This window comes from Monopterus albus, unplaced genomic scaffold, assembly GCF_001952655.1.
Source record: "Monopterus albus unplaced genomic scaffold, M_albus_1.0 scaffold102.1, whole genome shotgun sequence".
NCBI classification, from domain to species: Eukaryota; Metazoa; Chordata; class Actinopteri; order Synbranchiformes; family Synbranchidae; genus Monopterus; species Monopterus albus.
This window is the reverse complement of record NW_018127982.1, coordinates 406,607-416,191: the sequence shown is the minus strand read 5'-3', so window position 1 is coordinate 416,191 and position 9,585 is coordinate 406,607. Positions and strand designations below refer to the sequence as shown.

General features: G+C 40.4%; 1 protein-coding gene across 1 annotated transcript in view; it reads left to right on the top strand.

Annotated features, from left to right (window-relative positions):
• The window catches only part of LOC109965615 (low-density lipoprotein receptor-related protein 2-like), a gene marked incomplete at its 5' end in the record, with an annotated part of 20,439 nt that extends 14,230 nt beyond the window's left edge, over window positions 1-6,209 (top strand). The window contains 12 exons of the mRNA XM_020609775.1: window positions 1-250; window positions 382-546; window positions 743-997; window positions 1,151-1,378; window positions 1,739-1,873; window positions 2,231-2,432; window positions 2,518-2,643; window positions 2,786-2,893; window positions 4,628-4,864; window positions 5,020-5,341; window positions 5,576-5,672; window positions 6,035-6,209. Coding sequence (XP_020465431.1) covers window positions 1-250; window positions 382-546; window positions 743-997; window positions 1,151-1,378; window positions 1,739-1,873; window positions 2,231-2,432; window positions 2,518-2,643; window positions 2,786-2,893; window positions 4,628-4,864; window positions 5,020-5,341; window positions 5,576-5,672; window positions 6,035-6,091 — 2,182 coding nt within the window. The remainder of the gene's footprint in view (window positions 251-381; window positions 547-742; window positions 998-1,150; window positions 1,379-1,738; window positions 1,874-2,230; window positions 2,433-2,517; window positions 2,644-2,785; window positions 2,894-4,627; window positions 4,865-5,019; window positions 5,342-5,575; window positions 5,673-6,034) is intronic.
• Window positions 6,210-9,585: the final 3,376 nt, after the last annotated feature.

Genomic DNA, 9,585 nt, shown 5'->3' with positions numbered 1-9,585 from the left:
TTACTCCCAACTTAATATAAAACTATGCATATTGTACAATATTTACAGGTTGATGTTTTGGTCTGAGATTGGCAGCCGCCCTCAAATTGAGCGGTCTGGGATGGATGGTTCAAAGAGAAAGATGGTGGTGAGCCGAGGTCTGAGCTGGCCTGTCAGTTTGGCCTGTGACCTCTTGGACAACCGGATATACTGGGCAGACGAGAAGCTGCGCTGCATTGGCTCAGCCTCTCTGGATGGCGATAATGTCAAGGTAAAATGTATTAATGATGAACCTCAAAGCATGTGGGATTCTCATTGTTTAGTGATATTTCAGATGTGAGTACAGCTTGTATTTCAGCCGTTCTCCGTTCTTATGAAATGGCCATGCCCTTCTCTCACTAGATCCTTCAATTAGTTGAAACACCAAGCCCTTTCTCTGTAGTGGTCTTCAATGACAGAGTCTTCTGGTCTGACACCAAGAGAAGAACCATCCGTTCAGCCGATAAGAACACTGGGAAAGATCAGAAGGTTCTTGTCAAGAGACCAGGACAACCATTTGGACTGAAAGTGAGTCTTTACCTTCTAATAGTGTTGAATCATTCCAGAGTTGAATCACTTAAAGTGGCATAGGATTTGAAATTTCTAGGTTTCAGGAAAACATTTTCCACTTACTGCTAAAATGAGTAGTCTTTCTGTTTTTAAAAAACATACTACGGGAATTCACAGCTATGAACCTTGATCTCCATGTTTTTTCTCTCTCCAGCTGATGCATCCCCTTTCCCAACCGGCCATATCCAACCCCTGTGACAAGCTACACTGCTCCCATCTCTGCCTCCTGGCCCCTGCGGTGAGGGCTAGGTCTGGGGCACTGGGAACATCAGGAGCTTCTGTGGGGAAGGAGCTTACAGCAGTTTGTCGCTGTCCAAAGGGGTTGCTACTTTCTGAGGACAAACTCACCTGCTCTCTGCCTACGGAGTCGACTTCCATCCTGCTCTTGTCTCATACAACAGTATATCAGGTGTGTTGTAGTGTTGATGCCAAGACATCTAAGAAACAAAAATGAGAAATCACATTCTGCTTTAATCTATTTAATTAAAACACTTGTGCTTTTATCTCCATTTGTCTCTCACTCTTGCTTCCTCTTATTACTCTGCAATCCTGCTACTTGTAGATTTACTTGCGCTCCATGCATGAAGATGGTGTTGCCTTGAAGAAAATGCCAATCAACCGAGCTTTAGCCCTTCCTGGAGTAACTGAGGCCACGGCACTGGATGTGTCCATCCAGGAGCTTTATCTTTATGTTGCTGATGCAGGACAAGGATCTGTGAATGTACTGAAACTGGGCAACCCCAGGTCAAGACAGGGACTGACACCTGTTGGGAAAATCTTGCAACTAAAGGTAGGTATAATATTTAACCTTTCAAAGTAAATGGCCAGTTATTAAATCATAGAAAATGCCATTTAAGACCTTTCAAATGTTTGCGGTTTTTAGGACATTCATAATTCCAGGTGGTTTTTAATAATTGCAAACTTAATGTTTTGCTCTGCTCATTCAGACCTGCACCAGTTCTTAAATTGATCAGCTAAAAAATATAATTTAAGTTTTTAAGTGGAAGGTTGGTTATTGCAATATTGATTAAAAAGTCTTGGAAAAAGTACACTTTCAGATAATTCATTACACTTTCAGGCCAGTGGTTCTGCAGTATATAATGTCATTATCTGGTGAAATTTTAATTGTGCAAAGTTTCTGCCCGACAAGGATGATTCAGTCACGGCTTTGGCAGTTGACTGGGTGACTTCCAACCTCTACTGGAGCAGCACTCAGAGACCTGATCTCCATGTGACCTCCCATCATGATGGCTACACCACCTTACTGCTGCAGGGGTCCCTGAAGGTGAAGTAGGCTTGATTGGGCCAATTGTTTTCTGCTCATCCATGTTTCCATGGCTCCTTCCTCTCTACATAAAACTCCCTTTACTGCAACCCTGACTACAACTTATCTCAACCCTGAGCTGCAGTTTCTTACCACTTCTGTCGACAACCCTGATATTATACTGGTCTTGATGTAAGCTATGCAGGAACATTAAAATAAGTCGGGGCATTTTTGCATGTACCAGCTCACAAATAAAGCAGCTCCTTTCAATTGCCCTGAACTTGCAAATGCTTCATAACTTAATTTTGTGCTATGACATTTACTGTATCTGCCATGGCCTATTTTTAAATAAGACTTTTTTTTTTTTTTTTGGTTTAGGGCACCACATCCATTGCATTGCACCCCCCTTCAGGTTTACTTTGCTACACAGCAATAGTCATGGCAGGTGGGAAGAGCCAGACAGAAGTGAGCTGCGCTTGGATGGATGGCCGTAACAAAGCGGTGCTTTGGAGGAAATCTAGCAGCCCCACCTCGTTGGCCTTGTTAAATGAAGGAACTGTCATCTGCTGGGCCGACACAAGTGAGGAGTTGATCTCCATATAAACAAGCTTTGCTGTCTTGTTTCTGCCTGTTGATGTGCACCGGTCTAATTACTTTCTTGCTAGGTGAAGGAGTCATCAACTCGATTGGAGTGGATGGATCAGGTTACAAGCAGTACAAAACGGGGCCAGGTCTGCTTGTCTCCTTCACATATATTGAAAAAATGTTCCTCTGGGTCACCCTGGACAAAGGTAAGGATGGATTTTCTTTGTTTAAAATCTTTATTTTGCTCTGTAAATACAGGATGTTACTACCATCCAATCCAGTAGCTGCAGTAGTAACTTTTTTGGGGGGGTCAAAATGTTTATTGTGGTTATGTCCAACCTCCTGTAGATGTAACTAAACTGTGGTTTGGCGATGGTCTCCAGCCTAAACAACTGTGGTTTGAGACAAAAACCAGTGTTGTGGAAGTCAAAGGATGGATTAATGACATCCCGTCTGGTAGGTTGTGTGTGTGTGTGTGTGTCTCAACATGTCAGCAAAGTGCCTTAAATGTTAGACATGAAATCAGTATAGCAATAAAATGTGAAATGTTAAATAAAATAAAATGCACAAACAAATCCTAATTAAATGCCAGATTAATCGGGCATGATTTTGCTTTAAAGCAACAAGTGTATCAACCACCTTGAGATGGTTTGGGGCCTTCATAACAAATGTCAAAGTAAACATGTACAGCAAATCTTGCAAAACACAAAAAAACAGTTTTAACTGAAAAACCCCCCCCCCCCTTTTTTTTTTTTTATTTTATAAACAAAACATACTTGCCGGGTTCTGGCATGGGAAGCATGGCCCAAATGGAGACCGGCTGACACAGCAGGATGATTAAGTACAGTTACATGGTCCGTCAAGTCAGAGGAGCAGGTAGTCAGTTAAGCAACTGCAATGGAAAAAATGTAGTTGGGAAGGCAACAGCTTTCAGGCATGTAAATGGTAAACAAGTATAAAGAAATATGCAGGGATGACTTTTAAACCTGTAGCAAGCAATTTTAGTCTGGCAAAAAGTCAGTCTCTAATGTATACTAAGATTTGCAGACATGTGATGCCAACAGAGTCCACCAGGGGGTACTCGATCGTGGCAATTAGAGGGCAGGTGACATGGTTCCAGACAGAATGGAAATGCAACGAGTCTGAAGAGAGTGACAGAGGTATCAGTGACACAAACTGATGAAACCACAAGTGAGATATTTAGTATAAAGAAAGAGCAGAACCCTTTGAATCGAAGTGCAAAAAGATACTGACAGAATGACTAATGGCAAAAACATGGCTGGTTTCTCCAGGTATAGAACAGGGAGCCCAGTTTGTAGGTTTCAAGCTCGTATGCAATTTGAACAAAGGTTTCTGAAATTGGTTTGGGCTAAATCCTGCTTCACTTCAGAGGTAGTTCCTAAACTTTTGGTTCATTTTAAAACTGAAGTTTAATCAACTGGATTTGTTAGGATCTTGTTTCTTTGCAATGGCAGAGTGTTTGCTTTGAGGGAGGCTCTTCCAGAGATGCTGGCTCAATCAAAAGGAATAGCAGGATGTAATGCAATGTTTAAATAGTAGCATTAATTGTTTTACTCTCAGCTGGTTTGCTGCAACTGTTATGTGCATATTCTTCTAGACTAAAAACAAATTGTTTGGCTGGTAAAATTTTGAAAGTGACTCTTTGCAATGCTGCATATTAACTCCTGCCCTGGATTATAATGCCTGCCACCAGGCTTTCAGCACCCAGAAGCACAGCAAGTCAGTGTGGCAGACTAAATCACTGGTTCTGTTTGAGTTGACTAGATGGCAGTGATGAGATACCCGGTGGGGGAATGGGGCTTGACCAGCTTTGAGAGAGCTGTGTGCTGCACTGGGAAAGGGCAATAATGAAGAGAGTGCCAACATGCACACTTTTTTTACTTGACCTGTTGCACACGCTAAAAGTATAAAAATTCAAAAAGCTTTAGTGCTTTGATAAACTGTTAAACTATGCAAATACAAATTAAAATTTAGTTTCTAAAAACCACTGGAAGTCCATGGTATGGATTTTTTCACTACACAGACTCTAAACTGATTACATTTCACTTTATTAGGAACGGCACTGAATTTTAGCTTTGTTTTTAAACATCTGTCAAATCTGTACGGGAAAGCATGAACTGAGACATTGATTTTATGATTCTAAAACTACATTTTGAACATTTCCTTCAGAAACCAACAGCTGCTCCAACAACAACGGCGGATGTCCCCATCTGTGTCTTCCGTATCCCCAAGGGCGGACATGTGTATGTGGGCGGGGTTTTTACAAAGTCAATGCCACTTCCTGTGTCCATCTGCCTGCCTGCCCTGCTGGGAAAGATTCCTGCTTTGATGGAAGCAAGTGCATTAGCAGCAGCAAATTCTGTGACGGGCATGTGGACTGTCTAGACCAGTCAGATGAACAGGAATGTGAGTCTTCTGCCAAATGAGGAAGAAATTGAGAAGTGGCATTAAGTCGTCTGTTTTCAGGAACTTGAAATTTGTTTACTGGGGGTACGCAGGTACATTTGAATGAAGTGTTCTTAATTTCCAGGTGTATAATAATGATTTGACCTGTTCTTCAGGTTCAAAGACAAACTTGGCCTCTTTTGGGACCAAAGCCAGTGAAGGCTTCCCTCGCCAGTTTTCCTCCACTCCTCACCCAAAGGCTGAAGAGAACTCTGGTCTTTCAATTAAAAAAGACTCTACACCTTGTGATCTCCAACACTGCAATGGTCATGGCCACTGCATCACAGAAAATGAAGTCATTCACTGCCATTGTGTGGCTGGGTACAAAGGAGAGTTCTGTCAAGAGACGGAGCATGGAGAAAGTCACGTGGTTGCCATCCTGGGTGTCTTATGCCTCCTTGCTGTTTTGATGGGTGCTGCTTTCATTTTTGCTAAAAGGTATTGACTGTAATGAAGAGTTAAGTGTGAGGTGGCCAGAGATGCGTCCAGCCAGATACTGTTAGCAGCTGATTTCACTAATTCACACTTGCAAGTCAGTGGCATCAAACTAAGAAGTCAGTTGCTAAAGTGTTTGGTTGGAGTTGGGTACTCTTGGACATCTACACCACTTCAGAACAATTTTGTGCTACAAAACAAAATGCATATTTGGTTTCTGTAACTTTGTTTTAACAGCCGAGCCTGGGAGTTGATCAGAAACCGGTCCGGAGATAAGGAAACACTGATGGGCAACATGGGCCTGCCAGAGGGACACAGTGATTCAGACTCTGAGGTGAAGCCTCGCTGTGTCTAAATTATTTGCATAAATGAGCAGGTATTTTTAGAGTATGAAACATTGACTGACTTGCCTACTAAGCCAGGTGGAGGTGGTTAATTTGACTCCTGAAATATGTGAGCAATATGTTATCAGTTGTAAGCTAAACAGTATTTAGTGTGAATGTTTTTGATTATTAGTGAATGTTTGATACAAATTTATGAAGTAATCAATGGTGTCTTGAACTGTCACACGTCTCAAGAGTTCTACATCTTTTCACGTATATTTTCAGATGGGCCTCTGTTTTGCCTTTAAGTACACATGGTTTCAGTTCATTTTCAGTTGTTGATATTAAGAGATTTCTTTTCTCTCTTCCTCAGGAGCTGGAGTCTCCAGCAGATGTGACGAGCACCCCACTTGCATTAACATCACTATAGCTTGAATAGACCCCTACATTTGCTAATATGTTTGGCTTGTTTCATGATAACTCAGAGTGGAGTGTATTTCAACAGCCACTAAGTTTTTGTAATAAACATGATGCAAGATTAACCAAAAGCCAGGCTCGGATGTGGTGTTTTTCTGTTTTTAAAAAAAACAAAAAACATTGAGGTTGGTCACAAACTGCTGCTCTCACTTGAGGACAGATTTTCTGACTTTTCCAGATCACTTTAATACACTGGGTAGCCCTGCTAACTTGCACAGTAGGTTTGTATTCATAGCATTGGCTGTGTTGCAGTATATTCTTGAGAATAACTAGAAAAAGTTTGAAAAGCTTATTTGCTTTCTTTATGAGTGGGATGAGGCTAATGGTATCATTCTCCTTCCTGTACATTAAACACTGAGCTGCATGGACACAGTTAGCCCAGCTTTATCGTAAATCAAGTTCCTATATCGATCTCAAACGAAAGCCAAAAAGCTTGAGCTTGTTGAACCACTCTTTTTTTAACACCCAGTGTCTGGGAACTCTTTCCTGGCAAACAAAAGTGTTTACCCTGGATGTTAATGAAGGAGAACAGTCTAATGAGCATTAGCAATGATGGTAACCAACACATTCATCAACATAAAATCCAAAGAATAAGAGTATTTTGTCCTGACTGTATAAATAAATCATGACTTGTGAATAAAAGTCATGGTACTAAAAATGATGCACCTTTAACAGAGACCTGTGAGAGAGTCTTTGGAATGTGTTTACTCCGTGGTGCTTTATGTTCACACACGAACAGCTGTGGTCACCTGTTTAGAGCAATACCTATGATATCAACTCAAGATGTGAAACTTGACAAAGCCTATGGTTTTTGTTTGTTGTGAGCAGGGGAATTATGGAAGCAAAACATGGCTACAGCAATGCTGTGTAATGTGAAGAAATGCCCGTTATATCTGAGGTAAGGAAATGGCTGGAAACATTCTAAGGGTTTTACATTTTGGAAATGTATATTATCTGGAAGTAGCTAGGATTCAATTCTGTTTTATTTGTATGGTGCCAAATCACGACAAAAGCGATCTCAGAACACTTTATAAAGTAAGGTCTAGACCTTACTATTATTTTTATTATTATTATAGAGAACAACTGAACAAATCCCCCTTGAGAAAGCACTTGGAGACTGTGGGGAGGAAAAACTCCCTTTAACTGAAGAAACCTGACAGACTTGCCTGCAAAGTGAGCTCACAGTGCAGTTTAAAAGGGAATCTCTTAAAAGTGGAGTCTGGCCTACTGTTCTAATGTGAGGCTGACCTTTGACTGTGGTCTGATCAGAAACTCTAATACTGAACTGTCTCAGCTGTAGTTAATATATCTTGATGATAAATATCTGTCTCCTTTAGACCTGTGCGGCATCTATAAAAACATGTTGGGCCAGAGAGGTGTGTACAACTGCATACGTTAGTCAATTTGACTTTGCTTCATACCTGAGAAAGTAAATAACTATAAATATCACTGAGTAGCTTAACATTATGCAATTTCTGCCTGGAGTGAACTCCCCTATTTTGAGTAAAGTGTGTAATGCAACATACAGTATTGTTCAAAATAATAGCAGTACAATGTGACTAACCAGAATAATCCAGGTTTTTAGTATATTTTTTATTGCTACATGGCAAACAAGTTACCAGTAGGTGCAGTAGATTCTCAGAAAGCAAACAAGACCCAGCATTCATGATATGCACGCTCTTAAGGCTGTGCAATTGGGCAATTAGTTGAAAGGGGTGTGTTCAAAAAAATAGCAGTGTCTGCCGTTGACTGTACAAACACAAAACTATTTTGTACAAACGTTTTTGTTTCTAGGATTTAGCAATCCTGTGAATCACTAAACTAATATTTAGTTGTATGACCACAGTTTTTTATAACTGCTTCACATCTGTGTGGCATGGAGTCAACCAACTTGTGGCACCTTTCAGCTGTTATTCCACTCCATGATTCTTTAACAACATTCCACAATTCATTTACATTTCTTGGTTTTGCTTCAGAAACAGCATTTTTGATATCACCCCACAAGTTCTCGATTGGATTAAGGTCCGGGGATTGGGCTGGCCACTCCATAACATTAATTTTGTTGGTTTGGAACCAAGACTTTGCTCGTTTACTAGTGTGTTTGGGGTCATTGTCTTGTTGAAACAACCATTTCAAGGGCATGTCCTCTTCAGCATAAGGCAACATGACCTCTTCAAGTATTTTGACATATGCAAACTGATCCATGATCCCTGGTATGCGATAAATAGGCCCAACACCATAGTAGGAGAAACATGCCCATATCATGATGCTTGCACCACCATGCTTCACTGTCTTCACTGTGTACTGTGGCTTGAATTCAGAGTTTGGGGGTCGTCTCACAAACTGTCTGTAGCCCTTGGACCCAAAAAGAACAATTTTACTCTCATCAGTCCACAAAATGTTCCTCCATTTCTCTTTAGGCCAGTTGATTTGTTCTTTGGCAAATTGTAACCTCTTCTGCACGTGCCTTTTTTTTAACAGAGGGACTTTGCGGGGGATTCTTGAAAATAGATTAGCTTCACACAGACGTCTTCTAACTGTCACAGTACTTACAGGTAACTCCAGACTGTCTTTGATCATCCTGGAGCTGATCATTGGCTGGGCCTTTGCCATTCTGGTTATTCTTCGATCCATTTTGATGGTTGTCTTCCGTTTTCTTCCACGTCTCTCTGGTTTTGCTCTCCATTTTAAGGCATTGGAGATCATTTTAGCTGAACAGCCTATAATTTTTTGCACCTCTTTATAGGTTTTCCCCTCTCCAATCAACTTTTTAATCAAAGTACGCTGTTCTTCTGAACAATGTCTTGAACGACCCATTTTCCTCAGGCTTTCAAATGCATGTTCAACAAGTGCTGGCTTCATCCTTAAATAGGGGCCACCTGATTCACACCTGTTATTTCACAAAATTGATGACCTCGCTAAAAATATATTGATATTGGCAAGGGTTAGATATATGCTGGACGTGAAAGCACTTTGCATTTTGTATTCTTCATTGATTTTGCCATATTTGGAGTATGGCATTGAAAACTGGGGAAACACAAAAGTTCACTTCAACCATTGTACATATTACAGAAGAGAGCGATAAGAGTTGTGCATAAGATGGGGTATAGGGATCACACCAATGTAGCTTTCATACAGTCTAAATTGTTAAAATTCTTTGATTTAGTGGAATATAAGACTGCTGTGTTTATGTATAAAGCCAGGAACGACTTATTACCTGGTGGAATCCAAAAGTTATTTGATGAAAGGGAAGGAGGATATAACTTAAGGGGTCACTTAAATCTAAAAGTTCATGCTATACGTACAACCAAAAAAAGATTTTGTATTTCTATAAGTGGGGTCAAATTATGGAATAATTTAAGTGTGGACATGAAAAATAGTACTAGAATTGAGGAGTTTAAATATAAATATAAATGTATGTGTCATTCAAGATATATGCAAGAATAA